This window comes from Sparus aurata, chromosome 21 (assembly GCF_900880675.1).
Source record: "Sparus aurata chromosome 21, fSpaAur1.1, whole genome shotgun sequence".
Lineage (NCBI taxonomy): Eukaryota > Metazoa > Chordata > Actinopteri > Spariformes > Sparidae > Sparus > Sparus aurata.
Genome location: NC_044207.1, coordinates 20,746,314 through 20,773,430, shown reverse-complemented (window position 1 = coordinate 20,773,430; position 27,117 = coordinate 20,746,314). Strand labels below are relative to the sequence as shown.

Sequence of the window (27,117 nt, the reverse complement as noted above, 5' to 3'; positions counted from 1 at the left end):
GTTGCTCACATCTAGATCTATCTATCTATCTATCAGATGGAAGCACATTTACTCAAGTACTCTACTTAAATACACTTTTGAGGTACTTTACTTGAGTATTTCCAATTCACTTTATACTGCCACAATATTTAGATTTTGGATGCAAATCTTGTGCTTTTATTCTACCTTTTGTTGTTGTTGTTGTTGTTATTGCATCAGAGCTACACAGAAAATTGCTGGATATCAGATAATCAGATGTATAGACCCATAGTATGTTGCAGATAGGTGTAAATAAGTTTAATTTGCTTTAACTTTGTAGTTATGATAGGCTACTTACCAAAAAATGACTTTTGATTAGGGGTCGACCCATGTAGATTGATAGATAGATAGGCCGTTCATTGTGACATGTCCGTGAGAAAATGTAAAGGAACGTGTTGAAAAACGTTCTGCAGCTAATCCAGATCTGCACCTAAACTTAACAGGGTCTGTTCTGGGCCGTGATCCATCTTCTGTCCACATTTTGTAGAAATCTGTCGTATAGTTTTTGTGTAATCCTGCTAATCCTGCTGACAAACCAGATGATAAATGGGCAAATCACAGCCTTGTCTTTGACTTGATATAATGTATCAATCATTAATAAATCCATGAGTGCATTTATCTTTTTTTACAATCATTCTGCCGAGCTAGTTTCAACATGAAAGGTTCATTTACTTGTGTGCATGCGCTGTACTTTTTTTTTTTATGCATGTTAGATTCAGGTGTAGTCAATTTGACTTTTAATTAGAGAAAATTACATCCACATGGACTAAAATGTTGTTTTTGTTGTTGTTGTTGTTGTTGTTGTTGTTGTTGTCAGCTTGGAAATGAGACAATGAAAGCTTTAATCTGGCTCTACTTTGTGCACTTTAGTTTGTAATTTTCCACTTGAAACTTCAGGAATAATAAGGCCGGTCTGCTGCAACGGAGCCGGCTCATTATTATTTCTTTTTTAACGAGACAGGACAAAATTGAAAAAGATCGTCGGAAAGCTTCACCCACCTTGGTAACCTCAAACAGTTCCCTAAAGGAAAAGGCCTAAATTTAGCCTGCAGCAGGTTTCGGTGTGGGAATGGATGAACTCCAGGTTGAATAAGGAAGCAGTCGTGGTCAGCAGACAGACGCAGGTCTGGGTTGAGGTTTCAGGGACCTGGCTTCACCTCATCTCTTGATAATACTGCTTATTTTTTGGAGGGGAGGGCTGCGTGGGCAAAATAAGCGACAGGAAACTTTCTAAACCAAGGCAGCGTTTACCCGGTTTTCAGTCACTTCCTCTGGTTGATTAGTTCCTAAAGCGGCTGGCAGTACTCAGTATGTTGTCAGTTCGCTTTACATTTTGCACACTGGTTTTTGCACATTTTGCAGTGCTGTTCTCTTTGCAGGGTGTCCTCAAAAGTGAGGTGGTGTTTACTTCCTCAGGCAGCGGTTTCATTGCATAATGGCGAGGTATGGAGCACTTCATACATGACCGCAACACACACGAGGCTACAGATTAGTTGAATGTGGGTTCCTTGAAGTTGTCAGTCACTGAATACTGCACCTTCTCAAATAGAATACCTTCGATCAACAGCGGTGTCACACAATGCCTGACTTGGGGCCTGTTTTTAGCGTCATAGTTAGCTGGTGGTGAAGGACACCAGGGCCGTTTCAGGTCGGGAGTCTCATGAAAGTGTTGACTAATAAGTTCATCCACGCTGCCAGGAATGCAACGTTAATGGAGAAACACTTAGCTAAAAATAGTGAAAATGTAAAGCTGGTGACTCTGTAGACTCACAGTGAGCTTATTAAACATATGTGTGCAGCGTTGTCTGAACTCCTCCTCGGGTCGTCACAGCACTAAATGGGGACATGACCTCAGTGTCCCCAATAAGGCCTGAATTATAAAAACTACACCAAATGTAGCACACAAACACAGGAAACTGGTTGCCAAGCTCACCCCCGTCGTGAAATTGTTCTCTGTACCTGCCCGTTTTATGAGATTAATAAGAACAGACATTGTTTACTACAGCAGGATGAGCCGCGGTCACACCTAGAGAGTCCATACGTGGCCAACATGATACCTCATACATCTGCACTCTCAGAGTCTGCACTGCACACACAGCATATACGTTACAGGAAGCGAGGGCCCCGTGTGGCGACCGAAATAACGTCTGTGGCAACGTCGAGCTGGCAGACTCATATTTTGAATGCTGTGTCGTTGCGACACACTTTGATTATCAGTGTCATCTTTCATACGCTGGGTCTTATATCTCAGTGGAATGAAGGTCAGTGAACAGATAGAAAATATGTTATGGAAGACGTTTTTGTGTCATTTTCACCATTATCATGACAGCATTGTACAAACCTAGACAGGCATTTGGGTAACTTTTATACACCAGGTCCGTACTTAATGTCTTTGTTACTCATTTTGTCTGTATTATTCTTATTATTATGAGTATGTTTGTGTCTCAGGTGGTCGCTTCATCATTCATGTTGCATCATTGTTTTCTTACTGTATGTTAATGCCCATGTGAGTGACTTTTGTCAGTGAAAAGTGCTATACTACAGTTGCAATTATCATGAATTTTGTTATTGCTGATGGTAGAGCCAGGTTTAAGTTTATAAAAATGGGCTGCTTCTCTGACTTGTTTGATTTATAATAAATAACAAGTCTTCAAACATTACTTCAGTTTGAATGAAGGCGAAACCTTCTCTGGTTTAGAGAGTTTGAGTTGAGTTCAGAGAACTTCCGGATGATGTTTGATACTTTCCCGAGACGTGAATTGTGTGTCTTGACTTTACTTGTAAGTATTTTATGCTTTTATGATGTTCTTTTGTTTTTATTGATGCTTTTATTGGCCGTCTCCACACCATGAACATTTATCACCCCCAGGTGTGACTTTTTAGGCTCCGGCCCTTCTTCACAGTGAGGTCGGACAAAGTCTTCATCTTCAGACAAGTCTTCTTCATGTTTGAAGATGGGCCTGAGCCCAAAACGTCACACAGGGAAGTAGAATAATATTCATGGGAGCATTATCTACTTGTGTGTTTTTGTATTTCTGTACTTTCACTTCTGTCCATCACCTAGTGTGTAACGTTGCTGGATGTGCATCCTTTTACAAGCTATTTTTTTTTTGCATGTTTTAAGCTGTATTTACTTACAGCATCAATTGATTTAGATAAATACACTTCTTTAAACAAAGGGTAGACCCTAAGTAGGCACATGAGCTCCGAAAATACCATCTTTCCCTTTTTGAATATCTATCAGTTTATTCAAAAGGCTGCTCTGTAAGTGGTTTGACTCCCGATTTATCAGAAAAAAACTTTCATATTCATCTTAAAGTGTGTTGAGCGAGTTCAAGTTGAGTTTAGTGCTCACAGCTGTGAAACCTTTGAATTACATGGGACACGTTAACATTACTTGTAATTATTGTATTTTTGGCTTTACAGTGTTTACAGTGTTAATTTTTGAAGGTGTGATTTTATTCTGATTGCCACTTCATTGCCCCTTTTTCAGGTGTACAGAATTTGGTGGGCCTTTGACTCACTTATTTACATACTTTCGATTGATTGAGATTAATACACCTTTTTGTCAGAGCTATACTAATATCCTCTTCGAATATCTGTTAGTTTGTGTCAGTGTTGCAACTGCTCAGGCATTATTTCATGTGCTGTCGGCTGCGGATGACTTAATTAATGTAATTATCATAACATAATGGAACAATTATCTGATTAATCTATTGTTCCTTGGACAGATTTTATGTCAGCAAGAAATGTCGCTTATTAATTAAACAATTATGTTCTAAGTGAAAATGACCTGTTTGTTGTCTTATGTGATGGTGAAGTAAATATCGTTGGGCTTTGATTGGATGAAACGAGTAATGGGAAGACTTCACATTGGGCCAACATTTTATAGACCACACAATTTATCAGTTAATATGGAGAACAACTGGCAGTGTAACTGATAATGAAAATAATCCTCAGTTCCAACTGTAGATTGAATACACTGAGGACTGAATTGTGCACTATGTAACAGGAGTCACGAGTGAGTAGAATCCAGGATTTCACAATCAAATGGTCAATATGTTGAATCTTTGGGTCACCATGACGCCCCTTTTGTTTTGATAACTAGCTGACCCAGCAGCTGTTGGTGTGCAGTAGTGTCCCAGCTCCACTGACCACTCCCTGTAACTCTACATGTAGTACCACAAATTGACCACAAGGTGGTGCTAATGCCAAAGGAAACTATACACCTGATGTTTTGGGGGAAACCAGGTTTACATGAGACGGAATGAAGCTGTGAGAGAAAAACCACAAAGACCATTTGAAAAGTTTATTTCTACCATACACAAACTGTACAACACAGCGCATATCTGTTTATTATGAAATAGTAAAAGTAATAGGAAGTTTCAATTTACAAACTACTCCAACTGAAAAAAAGCATTACATTTTAATGTAAAAGAAAAAGAAAAATACAATACAATTTTCATATCATACTAATATCGTTCCACAAAAAAGCATATCACGATACAAAACATCAAATACTAACAGGGAAAAAATAAATATTATTCACAAAACTTCCTGAGCAAACAATGTGTGGTAGAGGAATTAAATATAAGAACTTATAAATAAAGGATTGTTAGGTTTAAAGAATGTGATTCAATTTTATTTTTAAAAGATTAAAATTCTTTAAAACAAATCGAGTATTTGGATAAAATAGGGTCCTGTTTTTCTGTAATTTGGCTCTTTTGCTGTTTTACTCTTTTGTTTCTTTGAAATGTCCAAGGCTACATGTCTTTGACTTCTCTTTTGCCGAAAAGAAAAAACGTATTTCTGTGTTTTTTTTTCCATCTTGGTATTAACTCCATGTAGAACTGAGACCTGTATAGTGCGTCCCATTTCGCTCTTTTTGTTGAAGTCGAGGGCAGTGCGGTGATCTAAAAACACAAAATAATTAAATACAAAAGTGCAATTGATGCAAACAAACAACCGATTAGCCAACAACTATCATTTGTCTATGTTTTCATTTCTTTTTTTTTTCCTTTTTTTTGTTTTTGTTGTACTTCATGATTGAAACTGAAACATGAGTTTAAGTGGTAGTCAGCTCGGTTTTGAAATAGCTACTATTCAAATCTGCCCCAAGCGTTACAAGAATATTCAAACTGTAGTAAGACTGGTCGAAGTGTTAAGGCTTGTAAGCAGTTTAAGATAAAACAGGAGTAGATGTTTTTTCTTAAATCACTCCTTCCTCTTTTTTTTTCTTTCTCCATGCTAGCAAAAAGTTAAAATAAACACCAGACTTTTTTTCGATCTCAGTCGTGATATTTCAAAACCTGACTCTGAGATTACAGCTACTGAGACAACAGTATTTAAACAGTCATCAGGAACGTTTCCTCCTATGAAAATAATTGTACTGTATAATAAATTAGACACCATCCACATAATACTGTCCTACCACAAAACATAGTACTCGTATATTTTTATGGATTCATATACATTTAGGCACATACTATATGCACACTCCAAAGTGTGTGCACAGAAGGCAGTTTAATATCTATATTTGAAAAAAAGACATCTTGACAAAGTGGATTTGTGATTTTTTGTTTTGTTGTTGTTGTTGTTGTTGCACTCTTCTTGTGGCACGCTATGCAAAGCAGAATCTGACATTCAGTTCAACAATTGATGTTGCATTTATGTGTCACTTCCTGGTTGCAATCAGCTGTTATTGGTTAGGAAGGAATAAAGGTACAGTACAGTTGCATTGCATTATTTTTATTTTTTTTAATCTAAGTGTTCACTTTGTCTTTACCATACATTCATTTTTCCAATAAACAAAGCAAAAGCAATGCTTCAAAATATTGACGCTTAATCATTTTGGTAGGTTTTTACTTTGAAGGGAGATCCAACTTATGGTCTAATAATAATAATAATAATAATAATAATAATAATAATAATAATAATAATAATAATATTTTTCAACACTAGATGGCGAAAGTATGCCATGAAATTGGAATGTGCTTCTATGTAAATTTACAATGTGCAGAAAGTCGAACAGATTTCTCAAATATTAAGCATTTACAATTTTTTGAAATAAATAAAAATCGAGGGAAATAAATACACTGATGAACAAATATAATAATAAATAGTGATAATATAAGAATGACATGAACACGTATAGATTAAAATCAAGCAAACCATACAAAATAATTAAGTGCAAGAGGGGGTAAAAATCTCACCAGGATAAACATATCAAGTGAATGCAGAAACAGTAAAAGCATTACAAATCTGGCTGGTAATTTTCTCAGTGCAGTGTATTTACCGGGAAATGCCAAACACATTTCCAAAAGCCTTGTCTTATACATGCAGCCAAGCCAGCACTCTTCAGTAAAATAGAGCTATCTAGTGCCATTATCCCAAGTCAAAGAAACCTCTTGGTAGCTCTACAGCTTAAACATGGATGCCCTTAATAGCCTGTTTGATATTATCCAAGAGGGCCTTGCACTCTGGAGAGTATTCATGCTCCGAGTTGTTGTACATATCAGTTAATGTGTTCACATAGGCTTCAAAATTATGCTCACTGATGGGTCCCTGCAACAAAAACATGTTTGACTATTAGTGAAAACAGCACAGCAGAAAAATGACAATTCATAGAAAAATGAGATATCTTCCAGGACAGGTTAGATATATCTGTGGTCAAGGCTTACTGTACCATTTGAGGCAGCTGAATGTCTGTTAGACTGTTAATGAGAGCTTGGCTAAGGCGGGCGAGCTCCTTCAGGAGGCTGTCGTTGTGCTGTTCGATCATCTTGTTCTCCTCTTCAATTGTCTTCAGGTTACATTCCATAGACGATATCTGCTTTCGGGGTACAAAAGACAGAGTCAAATTGAGTGAGCGAACATCTCAAACACTTTGTCTTTTAAAATGATAAACTTGCCGGAGTGGATATTTACCTGGGTTTGAAGTTGCATCATGTCTGCTTCTATTTTCATGTTGGATTCATTCAGCTCTTCAATTTCATGATCCAAATGCTGAATATCGTCTTTGTTTTCAACACCTGAGTTGAGGCATATCATCTAATTTATCATGTTCAAACTGAAAATTATGATAAAAACGTAAAATATCTCCATGTCAGAGGAGCTTACCACTGCTGGCCTTCAGTTTGATAGTCATCATTTCATCTTCCGAGTGCTTTTTCTTGATGCTCTGTGCGTTCAGTGGGCAACCCGACAAGCTAGTTCAGCAGGTCGTGAATGACAATTTTTTTAGGTGGGAGAATATCACAAAAAATTGACAAAGTTTAGCATCAATGAATGAGAGCAAAAGGTGCCATCGTAAGAATGCAACATGTTGACCAGTGGTATTGTTTAGAGATAAAATGGAGGACAGGCAACCTCACCTTCTGTGAGTGGCAAACACATTATTGGCATGTCCAAGGCCATTGCAGCCAGGCAGGGGACAATGGGGCAGTTCCTGTTTACTGGACTTCCAGGCAAAGGGCAGCCCATTGATGGACGACTCCTTCTGTCTTTTGGCAGCGAGCGGACAACTGCCTGCGCTGCGATGGGATGTGTATTTTCCCGATATATGGCCCTGTCCGTCACATCCAATTACTGGACACCTACCAGAGAAACAAACAAAGAGCCGTGCATGTTGTAAATCTGTAAACGCTGCTGATTCACGCAGGGAAAAATGTAACTAACTTGCATTTAATTTAAAATAAATGTCCCCCCATGCAGACAAAACAAAGACATTTACCAACAACATCATTAAAAAAAAAAAATCTCTCTTTCAATAACTAGACCGGAAGATTTGTTAACCATTAAGTTGATTAATCCAGCCAAATGCTGATTAAAAATAAATTCGCCAAAACTAGAAATAATCGCATTAACTACAAGTTACTAATCCACTAAAACTTGAGGTAGAACGAGTGCCTCTGTTCGGTGCGTTCATTCAGAGGTTGCTGATATTTGTGCTTGAAAACATAAGCACAACTCACGCTGAATATCATTAAGAGTTGGAATTCAGGCCTGTTTTCTGCAGGTCAGTAATGGAGTGACATGAATTACAGATAATTGTCATGTATCCCCTCATGCGAAAGAATGTAATTTGGAGGTGGCTAACCCCTTCCCTTATTGATAAAGGTGAAAGGTCACCTGAGATGATACAAATGGCACACATGCTGGAGAGTGCCACCGCAAAAAGCCTGTTTCAGCATTTTGTTACTCGACAGCACAGCAGCACTTAGAGGACAAAACAACACCAGTCCCATTACTTACAACTACCACAGGTAGGTGGCTTGATGCAAGGCACCAGGACAATGGAGGCATGCCATATGGCCCACTATTTACAATAATCTAGGGACATTTGCTACCCTCCCCCTTCCTCTCCCTTTCTCTCTTAATGTGTATGAGATCTATTCCAGTCTAATTCCTAAGCTCATGCAGTTGCATTAGTAATTAAAAAGAAAAAAAAATCTGTGTCCAGATGTATAAGTAAACAAGGGCTCGTATATCTGACTTTGGATTTAAAATGCAAATCAATTACATTATTATTATTTTTTTTATCCCAATAACACTTTCACAGACAACGATTAAGCTGCAAATGAGTTCACTGCCATCAGAGCGGCCAGTTCAACGTTTTCTTGATATACTACAATTATAAAGAAAGCACTCAGTAAAGAGTAATAAGCCAGATATCCCCATTCAGAAAATAGGAACAAATACAAAAGCCTGAAAAAAAATCCCACAAAAACACGCTGCTAATCCTTTTCCATAATTCACTAATGTTACGACAAGAGAAGTATTATTTTCTTTGTTTAACTTAATGGCCTGCAGGTATAATGGCCCCCCGGCACAAAAGTATGACGCATTCTCACAATGTTTTTTGTTAAAAAAACATGACAGTATGGGATAAGGAATAAAAAAAAAAAAAAAATCTCTTACTTAAGCTCTTGCTCATCTTTGTCATCCTTGTTTGGTGTGAGCTTCAAACCTCCCTTTCTGGCACGTGGACATCCTGACAAGCTATAGACGATTGGAGACAGAACGGGTTAACATGATGGAAAAAATGTTTTCTATACTTTGTGGAGTTTTAGCTGCAAATATGAATCTATTAATCTAAATAAATACATGTTTAATCATTGCATAAGTTGCACTCTGCATTCGCACATCACACGGCTCTTTTAAACGTTACATAAATGCATAGAAACACGAACAGGCAGCCAAATATATCAATAAACACAAGAATTCAAAAAGTGCAGCATGTTTGCAGCATAAAGTGAGACTTTCACCATCTGTTTGAATGTCATGCATCTGACAAATGTATTTCATGCTCAGTTGCCATGATTTTTTTTCTCTGCTACCTTCTGTGCGAAGCATAGTTCCCAGTCACGTGTCCAGATCCATCACAACCAGGTGTTGGGCACCTGCAGGTTGAGAGACACAGAGACCAGGTGTTTTTTACAGCAAAAAGACTGCGAGGAGAGCAAGCGGATTCATGCTAATATGGAGAGAAACACCAAACAACTTCACGTGGAGTACATAGAAATCAAGCTTAATGTGTAGTAGAAGGGAAAGGAAGAGAAAGCAAAGAGAGAAGGGGAGAGCGTTGACCCAAGCTGAGTCAGAGACAAGCTGCCTAGTTCAACGTGAAAAATCCTTTAGCAACAATAACAGTTTTTCAAAACACATACTTTAGTTCCTGAGAGTTGGCTGCCATCAGTGATTTGAGTGTTTTGTCAGCCAGGGGACATCCAGACACACTAGAGAGGATAAAGAGCTAACAGTCATTTTAATGCACTCTTTGATCACAGCTGAATTGAATAATCTTAATACAATGTCTCAATGCATATTTATACAAAATTATTTGAAAAACACAATTCCACTGCCTCTGCACGAGGGAGAGCTTCATCATGTCAGCGCGTTTTTTAAAAGAAAGTGACATATATATAAAAATCGGACTCTCACAAGCGATGTGACAAGTTTTCGGCTGTAACAATCAACATCATTACACAATCTATATATCTGTTGGCTGGTGCTAATGAGAGTGTAATTAATTTCAGTACCTCCGATGTGATGCATAATTCCCCGTCACATGGCCGCTGCCGTCACAGCCCGGGGTTGGACAGCTGCAGGAGAGCACAAAGCACTTAATGCACAGATTACTCTACTTTCCACAGACTTTGCCAAGCTTGAACTGAATCTTTCTTTTAAACTGACAGCCTTTTCACGGGCATTAACGTAAAAAAATAAATAAAGAGTTAGTACAGCGGGAAGTTTAGTAGAGAAATTATTATTATACTGCTCGACATTCGGTGTAATAATGACTCTGAATGTCACTTAGTGGGGTTGCTGTGCTGCGGAGGGACTAGAGGGGTCCTACTGATTCTCAAGAGGAGACCCAGCAGAGCATGCACTCTAACTACAAGAGTCAAAAGTTGTAAGCTTGTACAGGACATACAGGGAGAAAAACTCACTTTCAAAAAGATATATTTCTGCTCCGCATGAACCTGCAGACATACCAGTTACAGTGATGGGTAACACGGTGAGTTTCAGTGTGTTTCCACTTGCTTATGTCAAACTATCCTACGTAAACAAAGGTATTGGTTTTTGGTGCTTCATTGTAAGAACTGACCATCTGCCAACTAAAAAAGGGAAGCTCACATTATTCACAGCTGACCGAGTAAAGATGCCTGGAGATGCCTCATTCTTTAGCATACCTCAAAAGCTCTTTCTTTGCGTCTCGTAATAGTAGCTTGGCTTTGGGACTCAGCATGCTGCCGTCGCCTTGGTAGAGCTGGTCCTCCAAGGAGGCATGATCGTAATCCTCCTGCGGACAAAGACCAAGTCAAAACATTGGCCTTAACTGTCCAGAGTATCAAACCCGACCACAATCGGCAATGACCTAAAAGTGAATAATTAATGAAAAGCCCTGTATAATACTCTTAAAACACAAGCCCTCAAGGGTTACAGGGTTGCAAGGGAAAGAGATTAAGGATACTTATACTGTAGTAAACCATACATCCATTTAAAGTCATACTTAATCCACATAGTATTTATCATGTATGGCCATGACGTATGGATTTTCCTTTTTCTTTTTTTCACAGACAAGATTGTGCAGTCACCAGATGTTGTCTTGTGTGATTTAAAAAGCAGGTCAAATGTGATAACTCCTGATGTCATCTATGAATTAAAACCACCTGACAAATACTAGTATTGAAATAAAGGAAGAAAAGCCACGTTAAGATTCATTTAGGTCCCCGAACAAGAATGATATGTGGAGTCCAGATTAGCGCCAGTCCTCAGTCTAAAAAGTAGTTAATATATTTTATAGATTTGAAGATCTGACTGGAGAAGCTGCTGCTTTGTCTTAAATACTGTCACTACAAATGTTCTTACCAAGTGTGTTACAAGCAGGGCTGAAGCTAACACTTATATTCTGTCAGGAAATTTGGGGATTTTAGCCTTTAATCTGATTCAGCCGACAAAACTGTTTCAGCTGACTAGTCTTGTTAGACTAAAATTGACAACTTTATCTATTTTTGGACAATACTTTCACTATTTACAGACAGAATTTTCAATTTCTAGACAAGATTTGACAACTTTAATTATTCTAATACTAGAATTGACACCTACAGGAGTGTTTTTAAGCTAAATCTGATTACTTTTTACTATTTTATACTAAAACTAACTACTTTCCCTGAGTTCTTTTTATCCAAAATGTAAATACTTTAGCTGTTTTTGGACCGAATTTGACTACTTTAATGATTTTTACGCTCGATCTGCTAAAGTTTGAGCTAACAAAGTAGCCTAAATACATAAAAAGAAAACTCAATATTTCTTCAATTCAAACAGCATTTAAGCTTTCATTCAAGGAAATTAAATAGCACCACCTTATTTCAGGGCAGTAAATTACTACAAAAATCCTTAATAAAGAACTCGTTGAAAGAAACTGTAAATTGGGAACAAATATGTGGATCATAGAAATAACAGAGATGTACAATTAGTTCTGTTGCGTTTATTTACAAGGTTACAAGGTTACAAGTAAATCTATTATCATTTTTTACGACACAAATGGTTTAAAAAACAGAACTGAGTTTGAGTCCTTTGGGCTACATTCACAGAGAAACAAAACAATCTATTAAATAAAAGGGAGATTTCAGAAGAAACTTGCAGAAAATCTTTATCACATCTAAACTGAATGGATGGAATATGAGATATGATTTAAGCATTTTAGAGAAAACTAGAGAGTTGGGTGTTGGCTCCTATGAACCATTTTGTTCATTTGTGTTTTATCTCATAGTTTTATTTGCACGTGTACACGTGAAATGTCTTTGTCTGCTGACACAACACCACACCAGACACTTCACACCATCTGACCCTCAAACTCTCACCCTTCACTGGTCACGTCTTACATTTTTTAGATGACATCCAGAGTGTCAGTTGTCAGTGTCTTTTTACCTCTTTGTCTTGTAAAACGTGTGCTTTGCTGAAGTTGACAGGGACGGGGCTCTCCCAGCTGTCTCTCTCACACAGCGGCTGGTAGAAGGCGGGGCTGATGAGCACGCTCCCGCCTTTGGCCACGGCGGACTCGGAAGGGGACAGTGGGTCATCTGAAGGTGTTTTTATCTGGGATTTTACATTCTCCTTGCACTTCTTCATGCTCAAGTCCAGGGTGCCGTTTTCATCCACCTCTATGAGCATGTCCTGAAGGCCAAGAAGTTCATTCCTCAACATTTAATCAATCTATACCATGTTGTAGAAGGGTAGAATAAAGAAAGGGCCTCACGTATCATCGCTAACATGTGAGAACAAATAAATCAGGGGATAAAGAAATAGAACCTATCTTCTTATTACGCTAAAAGGAATGTAAATAAAACAGCACAATGTCTCATTAATGTGACAGCAGCGATATGGCAAACTTGAACCAGGCAACATTTCCTCTGTAAACATGACTCGCAAACGCAGCGCAAACAAACAATTCATTTAAATAATACATACAGTGGTTATCTCACACCAGACAAAGTACCAAACTAAGCCAGCGTTAATTCTGCTGAACACAAAAAAATAATCACTGGTGTGTAGTTTTTCAGTGACAGCTGTGTCATCTGTTTTCTAGGACACACAACCAAGATGGCAGCTGGGGGGTGGTGGTGGAGGGGGGGGGGAGGGTGGGGTTGGTGGTTTTAGGTCATCATTATTATAGCAAAAATTAAAAAGCTTAATGTGGCATAAGTTTCCCCCGCTGACAGATGTGTTTGTCGTTTTTCCACGCTGAAACGCAATAGCATGATGACTTATGGCTGTTTTATGGTATTAAAAAGTTTTACCTCATTAAATGCTGAAATCCTTTTTCCCATAAATGAAACCAATTATTCAAAGCATATGTTTCATTAAACCCTATAGATCATTGTTTTTTTTCTCTTTTTTTCCAACAAAGGGGAGCTTTTCAAATTAATTAAAGGGGATAATTTACGTGAACATTGTGATGTGGCTGTCCACTTTAATTACCCGGCCGTTTGATGGCGCGTGTTCCTAATCGAAAATAACACTGGTGTCAAGACTTTTTGTGATTTATTTAGATTTTTATTTTAGCTTGTAGCCACAACTTAAAAATACAATTCAGAATGTTCTTTTTTTGTCTCTAAATTAACGATGTAATTTAATCATCTCACATTTTTAAATAAGTAAAATCAGCTTGTTTTCACGCTTTAAAGGCCAGCTATTTGGTGCTTTTGGCGTGTGATATTTCAACGTGTAATATACATATGCAGATAAGTTATAGCATCTAACACTCTAAATATGGCCCCCTATTTTTCCGAGACCTGAAAGCTGTTCTTTATTTTGTGCATCTCTCCAAGACAACTAAGCTGTAAATGAGAACAGATGATTAACTTGCTAACACTGTTTTATTCATTCAGTGGGCTGGTACCTGGTACAAGGCCACATTCTCAGCTCAACAAGCTGGGAGACAAGGATCTGTGCTGTGTAGGTGTGGAAACCTTGAATCATCTACAGTACAGTGTGCATGTATGTAACCCACAGAATGTGATCAATATTAATCATGAAGTGAGTTTGGTGAAAGCTGAGCACAATGCCGCATCGGAGATAACAGCAGAAGAGATTTTGGATACACGCACATTTCCAAGAAGAGTTTGGATTTTGTGTGAATTAAACTTTTCAGATGTTAACTCCTTTAGCTGATTGGCTTAATCCGTTAAAATGCTTTTAAAGACTAGCTGGTGTAGACACACAGCCTATGCTGGATCATATAACTAAGCAAAATATCCTCTGCCATCTGCAGCGGGCAAGATGCAGTTTCAGACAACAGTTCAGGCTTTTACATGCCAGCTGATGTCGAAACAAAATACACTACCACATGTTTTATTAAAAAATATGCGGGTAGTTGTAATTGGGAAAGAAGGCTGATTGTATTTTCTTCTTTTGATGTGATTACACAAATTTTCATTTGTGTACATTAAAGCTTTATGGAGTGGAAACCTCCTTGTTTGTCTGCCACCAGAGCGCCAAGCTCCCTTTGCCAAATTCTGTCTTTTGATGTCTTCCCTTTTTATACACAAATCAGAGTTCCTTTAAAATGACCACATTAAATACCTTTCCAAGTGGTCTAATTTGATTACCTTTGTGGAGGTTGCCAAGGGCCGGCCGGCGACAGCCTCTATGTTCTTCCGGTAGCGAGTGGAGAGGTTAAGGATGGCGGCGGTCGCTGCTGCGGCTTGGAGACCGTCTTCTTTTTTGAATTGACTCGGCGGGCTGTGCTGACCAGAGGTGGGCATGCGGCCACCTGGAGCACCGAGGAAGCCAGGATACTGCTGAGGTGCTAAAAGACAAATAATTAGCGAATAATTTAGTTACTGACACACCAGGTGTTCAAACTTAATAGCACATAGAAAACAAGTTAGTAGTTGATTCATGTGATACAAAAAGATCTATCCTTAAACAGAACAATATTAATTCAATGGCCCAAACAAAGACCTGAGTCTTAAAAACATCTGACAATTTATTCACTTTTCTATAACCTGCGTCAAATAAAATGTAGAAGACTTACAATCAGGGAAATGTGACATTTCCTGGTCCTGGTTGGTCCCCATCAGAGGCTGTTTGCCGAAGACCTGTGCATCAAAGCTGGCATAATCAAAGCGGATTCGGCTGTACTTGTCCATGTCTTTTGTGAGGCTCGTCTGCAAGGCTGCTACTGGATGGGAGAGCCTGTAGTTCAGCTGGTTCATTTCAAACTTCTTTATCAAGCCGATGGCTCTACAAGGAGACAAATTAAAAAAAAAAAAAATCATTATATCGTCCAGAACTTGTGAAATAACAAGTGCCCAACAAGCTCATATTATCATATTAAGCAGTTAAGTATAGACATTGTTTTAAGCCATTCAGGGATGCCAGTGCTTTTGTACACATAGAGTCTGGGATCTGATGTGTGTTGTAGATCCACAGCCAGGTTGCCAGACTAATTAATATAGTAGGAGTGGGCACCCTGCCCATGATATATCCACAGGGAACAAAGAGTTCTGCTCTTTTATCATCTCTAATAGAGAGGAACTCACAGGACCAGCAACCGTTGCTTATGTCTGCTTGGAAAGCTCGAAATAGACTCTGCGTTCAGCTGGGATCAGTGAATAAAAATATCCCACACTCCCCTCAACAATAATAGTGTTTATCACTTTTTTGCATAACCCCAGTTACGCTTTTACAACTTCAGTCCACTACAGAGCTGAATAGGATTTCTGGATGCTTGCTTTAATTATTTTCGTGCACGTGTGACCACAGTGATAGCAGTTAAAATCCTCCACTCTATCTGGCAGTATACCTGGGTGAGCGGTCAGGTGTTTGTCTGCACTTCAGGCTCTCGTCCTGAGGTTTGGAGACCTTCACTGCAGCAGCGATGGGGCAGCCTGAGAGACTGGTTGGGGAGGAAATCAAACACATTAGCCTAATACTGTAAGTCAGCTATGAACAGGGTGCACATTTTCTAATGGCTCTCTCTGGTGGATGTACCTCCGGTGGGTGCTACGGTTGCTGTTGACATGTCCCCTTCCTGTGCACCCGGGTGTAGGGCACTTGAGGACGTTCTCATGCATGGCGAGGACTGAAGGGATGAGGACAGAGAGGGAAAGGAGATAAGCTCAGAAAGAGAAACATAATTCAACATTGAAGACATAATCAAGCTTAAAGATTATACAAATGGTAAATACATAGATATACGAAGCGTTTTTTGGAACTAAAACAAATGTTTTCTGGCGATTTATGTAACTGGTTGGTACATTAGTGCCTATAGAGCAAAGATCCTACAGAGACAGAAACGGGAGAAAAAAGCAAAAGGCTCTTTTCATTGTGAGGAATGCTGTAATGTGGCTGAAATGTAAATAGCTTAGTGCAAAGAGGAGCGTAACAAGACAGCTGATTATATTCTTCAAAACAAGCGCGTCGTTAAAGGTCCGCTCTGTATCCTTAGAAACTTCTTCTCTGTACATATTCTCCAATTAGTTTGTTGGAGTTGTCTATTTATTTTTGAATGCTGCGTTAGCTAGCCCTTTGATTTGCAAATACTGCCTCCAGTCTAAGAGCACGCGCTTTTTTGAAAAAGTTAATTACTTTTTCTGTTCCTTTTGTAACATTACTGTTTAATGTCGAATGTTTGTTGAGTTATATTGAAATGACTTAACAATCGGCCGTGTGTGTGTGGGGGGGGAATTCAATATTCACACATTACAACACATTACAAGATAGAGAGAGAGAGAGAAGGAGAGAGAGAGAGAGAGAGAGAGAGAGGGAGAGAGAGAGAGAGAGAGAGAGAGAGAGAAAAAAAACCTTTAAATTTATTTGAAAAGTTTCATGCACATCTTTGAATTGAACTAAATGTATAAGCGGGTCTTTCTTGTCTTTGGGTCCGTACTAAGAGGATTTCAATTACTGCAACCGATTGTAAATCCTAAAACTGGCAGTTTTTCAGGATAAATCATCCATTAAACAGCACGTACACACAGAAATGCTTGTGCGACTTACTCTCTGGAGGAACTCGGACTTTATGAGGACAGCCAGACAAACTCCTGTGATGTGGGTAAAGGCCGGTCACGTGACCGGTGCCATCGCAGCCGGGAGTTGGGCACTTTATATCCTTTTTATCTGTACGTGGAGAATCTGCAGACACAGAAAAACAAAATCACAGTAAATAACTATAATGCAACTGCTGTGTCCACGGATGTTCTATCAAGAAATGTAGAAGTAAGTCACATATACATATAATGCTCTTGTACTTTCCTGTCTACATAGGTCAACAGATTGAAATATCATGCAAAGCTAGACACTTTTTTTTGCAAAATGCATCTATTAATCTGTCATTTTAGTTAAGGCTGCAGTTCAACACAGAGCCTTCACTTCTTAATGCCCATCCATCGAAAGATTACATCTAGGATTACACATTTAGCTGCAGTCATTTGAAGAATCAGAGGGAAACACGAGAGGTACTTTAGGAGGATTTAAGACTTATGCTCGTGGTTAAATATCCGGTTGATTCCTATCAAAATCCAATATTTTGAGTAGTAGCAATTCCATCAGAAAAATTTTGTTCTTCTTTATTTTAGTCTGTTTATTACTTCGCTTGTTGCCAAAATGTTTTTAGTACTTAAGAGGATTTCCTCCCTCTGATTTCCCCTCCTGCGTATGCTTCTTTTATTCCTTTTTGTGTTTTTTTTGAGCGCTAAATCATCTAAATCACTTGTGGTCTATCTGATTTATGACGGATGGAGGTATATTTGTGCAAACTGTTTGTGCCATTAATGATAACCCTTGATTCTTAAAGTACCAAGTAGTGATATGAAAGATGTTTTATTTAATTTAATTACATGTCTGTTAAGTCACTATTTATTGACAAATGGTGATTGAGCCTCACTGACGAAAATCAAATGTCAAAAGTGTAATACTTTTTCAAAACTATGTGTTTAAAATAATATGATATCTGCATCTGCTTGTATTGAAGTACCAAAGCCATCAAAAAAAATAAATATAAAAACCTGATCCACAAGTACAAATATGGTGGTACAAGACTTTTTCTGTCCCAGTATTGTGGGCATGTTGTAAATCTTTTTAGAAAAGAAAAAATACTTCTTTATTGTGTTTTAATGCTGAGGACTTTTTTTTTTTTTTTTCTGTAGTATCAAAGGCTTTTTGGTTATTGCGTTTCTATACCAGTTGCTTAAAACTAAAAGTCTGATATTGGAACAACCTGAGGCTGAGCTAATGCAACAGACTTGCTCTTCGGTTCAGTTGTGTGTGAAGCAGCATACTGTTTTTTTTCCAGTCTCTGCTAAACATCATACAGACACCACCTTTTGGAAGTGGGATCCAAAAAGACACATGCAATTACTGCATATCACCACAGGTGCCACCAAAGACAACAACAAATCTTTGCGATTGTCAATTTAGGACTTCAGTTCACATCTATATTATTACCTTTTCCTCCATGATAGTTGAGTCTGCCGTCCATTTCCATCATGCGATGGTGCCTTCTCTCATTGGTCATCTGCTCCATGAGGAACCGGTCCATCTCTCTGTAGGCGTGGTGTAAGACCTGTCTTTGCTCCGTCTGCAGAGCTATGGCCTGCTCCAACAGGCTGAAGTTCACCCGTCCTCGGCTCATCTCCAGGCCTCTCTCGTGGAGCCCCAGCGCCCAGCCGTCTAGCCGAGGTGGCCTCTCCACCTCCCCATCACTGTCCTCCTCTGTGGGGAGCGGCCTGTATCTCAGAGCCTCAGCCTGAAAAATACTTGCCCGACCCATCAGACTGCCTAATTCTGGGTGAGGCTCTTCTTTCACATGGCTGTTCCTGACTGAAAGGTCTTCAGAGGCTCTGGAGGGACTGCAGCCGGAGCCGTTCATCTTGGCAGACAGGGACAGAGGCTCCCACTCAGCCTCCCTCATGTCTTCGAATGGACTCTGTGGCGACGGTGTACCACTCATCCTATCTTGACTTTGGTCTTCTTCTTCATTATTAAGGAGCTCCTCATCATCTTCATCCATCAGACGCTCAGATGTGTCCGGCTCACACTGCGGTGAGCCGTCAGATGTTACTTCTGACCACCCGAGAGAATCACTGGACTTTGCTGCCAACACGTCATAGCAGCCATTTTTGGTGGCAACTCCATTGATTGCACTTAAGTTTCCATCTAAAACAACAGGAAAACACTTATTACTTTACATGTTTTCAAGACTCGACCAAACATGTTCTGTTGTGACCACTCAGTCATATACAGGATACGAATTGTATGTCCTCGATAATCTTCTCTAAATCCTTTAAAGGTTTTAGATTTTTTGGTTACTTTTATGCAAATAACATCTTGAGAAAAACATGTTTTTTTTATAACCTTCTAGAGGATTAATAAGAACACATATTGCAAGAGAAGTGATAATCATAAGATTTCGAAGCAATTCAAGTATATTTTGAATAGCATATTTGACCCTTCTGTCTGCTAGTTGAACATGAAACCTAGAGATGAGAAACACAATTGTTTTCTTCTTCCCCTGTGTCTCCAATTGGAGGAACAACCCAATATACAGTAGATTTAGAACAAGATTATGAAGGATTTACCACAGGGTGGACAGCGAACATCAGTTTTTAATAGTTATGTGTATTTTTAAGTGCAGGCTAGGCAGCAACATGTTGTCGTCTGCACAAAAAACTGATTTTAAAAAAACAAGTAATTGTTGTTTCGAGGGAGGAGAACAAGGAAAGTGAAGAGGATTCCTAAAAACACAGATGGAGGAAACCACAAACATAGAGATAAAAGACAAAAATCTCTGTGAGCTGCTGCTGTCTGCGTGGCAGGATGTAGTTTAGAAGAAGCCAGCCATACACCTCAGTCAAAAAACTGACAATAATTTTTGTTATGATCAAAACATTAACAGCACAACAGCTAACAGTGCCCGCTTATTGAATGTGACCCGAGATTTGTGAAAAATACAAGTATCTGGATTTATTTTGAAAATAATTTGTATTTTCAATTCACCTGTAGTTTCGTGAGAAAGGAAGCAGTTGAAAAATTGAGGGTGTGCCTAAAACAGGACATTTAAAAAGGAAGGAAGAAGTGTTTACATGTATTTTTTCTTTCTACTTTACACTCTGTGCTTTTGTAAAAGGAAGTAGCTTTGTGGTTCATGCTCAGTTATTTTTTTTATAAATGTTCTGGATGATCACATTTTAGTGTAAAAATATAAACAACTCATGATAGACCATTAAAATGCCAGATGCTGCAGGGAAAGATTGGCAGATCATTTTATTGTGAGTGTTTTATCAAATTAGAGCGTTAGAGGAGCTTTTCTAATAATGTCTGTGTCAGAAATAATGTGTGTTTTTGAGGTGTAAAATCATACCGGGTGTAATAAGATACTATATATGATAAATGTACAACCATTATTGCAGATTAATAATATATACATATACATCAATATATGTTTATTTATATATATATATATATATATGTATATATGTATATATATATGCATTCTTAAATTCTAGATTGTATTCTCTTTCCTCCAGCTTATTTTGCTAAGTGCTCTCAATAATTTAATTTGTGTTGACCTTTTGACGTCTATCTTTTAGTATAAATCCAGATCACATGCGCAGAAAGCCGGAAGATTGTGCAAAGCCTTACACTGAAAGTCTGATCAGCGCAACAGACAAAGAGGGTTAGGGTTATCCCTCAAAATGCATCTGAAACAACACTTTATTAACACCACTGATTATATTAAGTCATGGTCAGTGATTAACAATGGAAAGCTATCATCTGGATTGATTCGACAAAATCTCTCTTGATCCTCCAAAACCGTTCAAACTTATGCTCGATTAAGGCTCTTTGGACTGCGAGGGTTTTTACTTTCAGCAGGCTGGACCGTGGGCCTATATCCTCTTAAGTGGCTCCAACCAAAAGTAGGATTCGATAAGTTGAGATAGAGATGGATTGTGAGAATCAGATCACACACTGATGACGATACACGCATTATCAGACAGCCACGACTTATTAACGGGAGCAGCACAGAAACTTAATCCTCACCAAAAGAGCTTAAATCATGTGGTGCTAATAAAAAAAGCGTTTTTTGTTAATATATAATTTTGTGCGTTATAAAATGCAGATGTCAGGTTTCATACGCACTCAGGCAATTTTTACAATGTGCTACAACCAGTTTCCCCCGCTGTGAAATATATGTGAGGTGTCTAAAGACAAACCCTGTTGAATGAAAAATTAAAGCCAGTTACACGTATTTACATTTATGAGGCAAGCAACAAGGGTTTTGTTTTTCATCCAGATGGACTCCCCGGCCTGACACAGCCGCATACAGTCAGACAAGCACACAGACGTATACACAGACACACACACACACACACATACAAACACAGAGACACAGAAGTGCAGTGAAAAAAGGAAAGAGATGGAGGAAAAAAACTTGGATCCCTGCGGTGGTTTGTGTGTTGGAACAGGTGAACAGTTTGTACTCCAGAATAGCCATTACCAGCTCTCTGCAGCAGGGCTGCAGTTGGCTGGAGTTGAACGCAGTGTGGCCCGACCAAACGAGAGGCTTATTTTTCTCCCTTTTTGTTAAAATGCAGATATGACCAGCTTCCCACCGCAAAAATTCTTGCTGCCTCCAGTCCACTTTTCCAATTTTTGTTTTTCTACAGAAAATAGCCCCCAAATCTGACAATAACAGCAAAATATGTTCTGAAATTGTTTATCAATATCTGTGTTCTCTTTCTCTCTCTCTCTCTCTCTCTCTCTCTCTCTCTCTCTCTCTCTCTCTCTCTCTCTCTTTCAAATTCTGGCAGCATTTTGTTTTGTTTTATAGCTTGTCCACTGAATATCAGGTTCAAATAAAATGTAAAATATAGAGCAGTCAATAACTGATGGATGATAAAATTGAAAAAGTATCTAAAACACACAACAACAAAAGGAAAAACTGACGATGCACAGTGAATTACTTAGATAATTGTAATGTAATATGAACCCAGGAAACAAATAAATTCAATTTCCAATGAATCCACACAATTCAGTGAGCTACTCTCCTGCTCCATTTAACTACACACATGTGTACTATAATGAGCTGTAGACATTATGCCTAATTATGTATTAGACTGTGTTAGAGGGCCTAACAAAAGCTTTTGAAAGGGACAATTACGTTTGTTGCTTAGTTACATCGTTAAAAATATACCAAATCAGTGCAGATTATAGTGGGCGAGAATGCACATGTACACCGCCGGCATTGTTGCCAAAATGCACAAAATTCAATTCATTAGGAAAAAAGAAAACATTTCCTCTCCTGAAAAGGACAGTGGCATAAGTGAAAATAAACATTTTTTAACTGTTGTTGATGAAATGTTTCGGAGGTTTAGTGAAGCCTTTGTAAAAAAAACAAAACGGTAAAACATGAAGCCAAGCAGCGCTGACGGCTCGTTTGTTTTTCACAATAGGCAACTTCAATAAAAATTCAGTTTAAAAGAATGGAGGAAGTTTAATTTAAATCAAATTGAGCTGGTGCACTCCCCCATTCAGTGTTTCATTCTATGGATTCAATGGGTTTGGACTGGCTATTGAAAAAGGACAGATGAGGGGTCTGAAATCTGGCCTCATCAAAAGAGGCTAAAGCCACGCCAGAAATATCATGGCAGATCAGCTGTCAAAACTTCAATTTGTGGACGTGAGACACAACTAATGTGGACCCAGCAGTGTAGTCTTTCACTTCCACTGCACAATGACTGCGGCTGCTGGCTGATGGCAGAGGGAGGGAAATATGAATGCAACAGATGGGATTTTAAAATTCAGCGTCAATTGTTCATCAAAACAGACAAAACAACAGGACATCTGTTTACCTGCTGGAGTGTCAATGTTCCTCAGCTCTTCTTTGTCCTGTGGCGGTGCCAGGTCCTCGCTTTCCTCTTCACATGCCTCGCTGGGGCTGTAGTGGCGGGGCTTCATCAGCAGGGACTTTCTCTTGTTGACGGGGGCGCCCTGCACCCCTTCCTGAGCACTCCTCTTCCTCGCCATGGACCCATATGGGCTGGAGGGAAGAGGGGAATGGACAAAAAGCACAGCGGGGTCAACAAAGGAGGGAGTCTGGCTCATTTTAAAGCCCCAACCATTAAAATTAAGACTCTTAAAACCCTTTTAAAGAGTAACATATATGATCTGGGAAGAAGATAATTTCTTTTTTGGCATGAAGATGAAAAAAATGAAAGTGTTCATAAAATGTTTTACCTGTGAGTCTCAGCGATGCCTTCAACCAGCCCTGTGAAATAAAGGCCAAAAAAAGAACAGACAAAAAGTCGTGTTTACATTTCCACTACAGTAGCGCAGCATCTGTCGACATATTCATCTTCAAAGCTCCAAGGCGACTCACTACTTTTTTCGGCTAATGAAAATTTTTTACAATGTTCTGTAAATATTTGTTTTGCAGATAATGTTTTAGGGATGACATCACCTGTGCTAATACCGCTTCACACAGCCCTTTTTCTTTTTTTCTTTTTTTTTTACAATAGATTTGATTCCCTTTTTACTACACCATCGGGCATAATCAGCATAAGGATGGAGAAGTGGTCTCGTCATTGATCTGAAAAGCTTTTCATTCGGTCCGCTCATTCTCTGGGACACCAACGGTAGCTCATCCTTTGACAGCATTGACAACATGATCTAAAAGGGTAAATCAATTTTCCCAGAGGCCTGCGTGAATCTCATTCACAAGTTCTGCCCCCATACTCCCATGAAGCACAACCAATAATAACACTTTTCATGAATTTTCCCCAGATGTAGTAATAGCTCCAGCATGCGCAGGCAGGCCTCAGAGGCCCTGAACACTTGCATAATGACATATCCAGTCTAGAGGTTTTTCAATCACACAATATATACACACTCCTTAACTAATTTGAGCCAGTGTTCCAATTTAATGAAGTTATTCCCCTCTGAATAATGAAATGGCAGTGCAGTGCTCTTCAGACCAGTAAGATAATACATAAAATTGACAGTTATAAAGTTGGATTGTTGAACTGATACCCCTAACCCGTGGTGGTAAGTGGAATATGCGTGTGCATGCACGTGTGTTTAGCTAAAAAGTGATGAACGGAAGGCTGTGCTCACCTGTGCTACTGTTACATGCTTTCAGGGTTTGCTCCTCGCCTTCAGAATCCATCTGTAAAAAACAAAAGAGGGGACATACAGATGAGCCAGTAGACATACAGATTGTATTTATTTTACTGCTTTTATTCATTTCTTGTATTTGAAGCAGAGAAAAAAGGCTTTTATACTTTATAGATTATTGTTTTTTTTTTTTTTTTGGTCAGTTAGCCAGAGAACAGTGCGCCTTAAAAATCAATTTCAAGCGCACAAAAACATCACAAAGAGCTCTTAAAACATCAGTAATATGCAAACACATAAAGTGTAATGTTAGTGGGGGGGGGAGAAAAGTTTCAGTGGTAAGTAAAAAATGTAATGACACCAAATAATGACATTAAAGTACGGACAGCACCTCACTGTGTGTGTTTAGACAAAAATAGTTGCTAAAATCCATCCACTCTCGCTGGCTGTTGCTTGTGGGTCCCAAATAAAACCTATTAAACATAATTATTCCAGGCTGATGGTGGCGTATAGTGGTCACAGGCCAGTGAAATCTGTGAGTCATAGGATATGCTGTTACTTTTCCCTGGTAATGGGAAACATGACTCCTCTCTCTCGTTTGCTGTTGTGATTGAAGGCACTGACCTGTCATACATTTATAATAGGGGAGCAGGTGTGGCAGTGATGGACCTTAATTTCCTTTAATAAACCTTTTATGTGCCACACTCTTAATGCCACGCCGGGCCCTCAGAGGTCCTGCTCATAATAGGTTCATTACTTTTGATTACTACAGCCTATTGAGACAAACAACTCCCAAACACTATAGATTACATTCTGTAAAAACGAATGTACCTCATTAGTTTGTAACACTTTTTCAGCACAGACAGGCTTCGACGTTTTGTATAAATTTGTTGTTCTGAAAGGCAAAATGTTGCTCCAACATCCTGCAACCTCAGATTGTAACATGGACATTAATCAAAGTTCAAATGATGTTATCAGTTAAGCAAAATATCACCAATGACTCACACTTGTTTATTACCAGGGATGTTTTTTTTCTTTTCTTTTTACTTTATTTGGCATTTTAAAGGTGCCTGTCTCATTTAAATGTTAAAAAAAAAAACTTTTTTACCATTAAACTTAAATATTTCATTTTTTGCATATGTTAATGTCTTTGGCTGAATGTATAATAATATGTTTATGATGATTACAACATTCTATAGTTTAATTTTATAAAGAAGCTTTAATGCTAAAACTAATCATGAGCAACGGGTCCAGAGCCTCAGTTTATAGTCAGTCTTATGCTTGTGCATATCCAGTTTCACGTTATATAAGTTGGAGATTTAAACCTTCCTTTTGTTTGCACTGCTTTTTTTTATCATTATCAAAGCGCGTCACACATGCATCTCAGACACAATTATGACAAAACGGACTGTGACAAAGCAGAGGCTACTGTTTATCTCATTCACGTAACAAGGAGTGACAAGTAACAAGACAACAAGGAAGGCCTCCGTAGATGCTCTGCTGTACTAACAGGTAGTCCTGGCATGGCAACAACATGGACAAACATGTGACGCCGCGTGTTTACAAAAGCAGAACAAATAGATACATTCAGGGTCAAACGGCACGTTTTTATTTCACATTCCCAACACAGTCTGGCTCATTTTCTTGATCATTATTATCATCATTGTGAGACAATTCTTTTGTACCATTCGCTTTCAATATAGTGAAAATTAAATAAAGAATTTAGTCATGGATATATGAAAGCGGAAGAGTAACACTTACCTTTAACTCCTTGTATCTAGCCTTTGTAATTTAGTACACAGTTTAATGTATATACATTTAATAAACGGTTTGTAACACATTTAATCTGTATGTGTTTTGATCTGCTGTTGTTTGTTTATTGTTATTCTCTTTTACTGTTTTTATCGTCTAATGTTTTAATCAATTTGTTAAGCACGTTGTGAGCTAGCTCTGTGGAAGGTGCTATATATAATAAACCTCCCTTACATTATAATGTAGCTAAAAGCTTATAAAGTTTTTTTTTTAAATTAATCCAAATATAGTGATGAAGTTGTAATTATTAAAGGCATTATATAATTGTCAACACTTTACATGTCTTTACTGTTTCACTGTTTACTGCTACATTATAGTGTGTTATAAACGCTGTATCAAATATTTGTACACTGCTGAGAAATGCGAAGTATAGGGACAAAGTGCTACTACATTTTCTCAAAAATGGTCTTACTCCAGAATAATAATTCACATAATGATGTATTGTTTATCTGTCAACATACAAAACAATACTAAAACAATGATTTTCAGAGGTTTTGTTCAGTTTTTCAAATTTCTGCCTAAAAATGTTGTCATGTTGTGTCCAGGAAGTGCTAAAACGACATGTGTTTTCATCTAAATTCCTCTTCTCCTCCACTATCTCCGCCTGCTCTCTGGCATTCAATTTTATGTACACTCGCCAACTACGGACATGAAATGTTGTAAGAAACAACCAGCATTGTTAAAGGATGACTTTTCCAAACGTCAACACAGAGACATAAGACCACTAAGTACAATAAGGTTGATTTGTTTAGATTTGTCTTTAACATTTTTCGACAAAATGTTCGCTTTACATCACTGCCAAGTACTTTTCAAAGCAGAGGGGCTTATATCTTCATGTATGTTTGATGTGCTTTCATTAATTTACCTTTAATAATTTAATTTGAAATCCAAGCTCACGTACACAGTGAACATGATGCCTGCCTTAACATCAGTAATAATCAAAAACACCGGCATGTTCTTTCACACTTCGTAACAGATCTCTCTCAACTTCCTGTTATGGTTTCAAAGGAAGTTTTATCAGGTACAAAAACTAAAGGCAGCCCACTACTTTAGAGAAAGCTGACTCAGCAACACCTTTTCAAGAGTATATTTATCTGCCAGCCTCCCACAGTCCTGCATAAGTAAAAAAAACAGCCTGAGTTGTGATGACTGTGGTCAAAGGAGCAG

The 27,117-nt window shown here is 38.4% G+C and overlaps 1 protein-coding gene across 7 annotated transcripts in view; it reads right to left on the bottom strand.

Moving 5' to 3' along the window:
• Positions 1 to 4,313: 4,313 nt before the first annotated feature.
• Positions 4,314 to 27,117, bottom strand: part of st18 (ST18 C2H2C-type zinc finger transcription factor) — a 43,081-nt gene continuing 20,277 nt past the window's right edge. For 6 of the 7 annotated variants that reach the window (XM_030403321.1, XM_030403323.1, XM_030403326.1 and 3 more), the window contains 20 exons: positions 24,142 to 24,193; positions 23,266 to 23,296; positions 22,881 to 23,068; positions 18,475 to 19,185; positions 17,029 to 17,163; positions 16,021 to 16,111; positions 15,833 to 15,925; positions 15,062 to 15,270; positions 14,634 to 14,833; positions 12,454 to 12,699; positions 10,713 to 10,822; positions 10,059 to 10,121; positions 9,687 to 9,755; positions 9,357 to 9,419; positions 8,938 to 9,018; positions 7,392 to 7,613; positions 7,138 to 7,226; positions 6,946 to 7,049; positions 6,704 to 6,850; positions 4,314 to 6,582 (listed from right to left, as the gene is read on the bottom strand). In XM_030403321.1, the coding sequence (XP_030259181.1) occupies positions 6,442 to 6,582; positions 6,704 to 6,850; positions 6,946 to 7,049; positions 7,138 to 7,226; positions 7,392 to 7,613; positions 8,938 to 9,018; positions 9,357 to 9,419; positions 9,687 to 9,755; positions 10,059 to 10,121; positions 10,713 to 10,822; positions 12,454 to 12,699; positions 14,634 to 14,833; positions 15,062 to 15,270; positions 15,833 to 15,925; positions 16,021 to 16,111; positions 17,029 to 17,163; positions 18,475 to 19,185; positions 22,881 to 23,068; positions 23,266 to 23,296; positions 24,142 to 24,193 (3,045 nt within the window). In that variant the 3' untranslated portion in view covers positions 4,314 to 6,441. The remainder of the gene's footprint in view (positions 6,583 to 6,703; positions 6,851 to 6,945; positions 7,050 to 7,137; positions 7,227 to 7,391; positions 7,614 to 8,937; positions 9,019 to 9,356; positions 9,420 to 9,686; positions 9,756 to 10,058; positions 10,122 to 10,712; positions 10,823 to 12,453; positions 12,700 to 14,633; positions 14,834 to 15,061; positions 15,271 to 15,832; positions 15,926 to 16,020; positions 16,112 to 17,028; positions 17,164 to 18,474; positions 19,186 to 22,880; positions 23,069 to 23,265; positions 23,297 to 24,141; positions 24,194 to 27,117) is intronic. The other variant, XM_030403322.1, reaches the window with a different exon arrangement.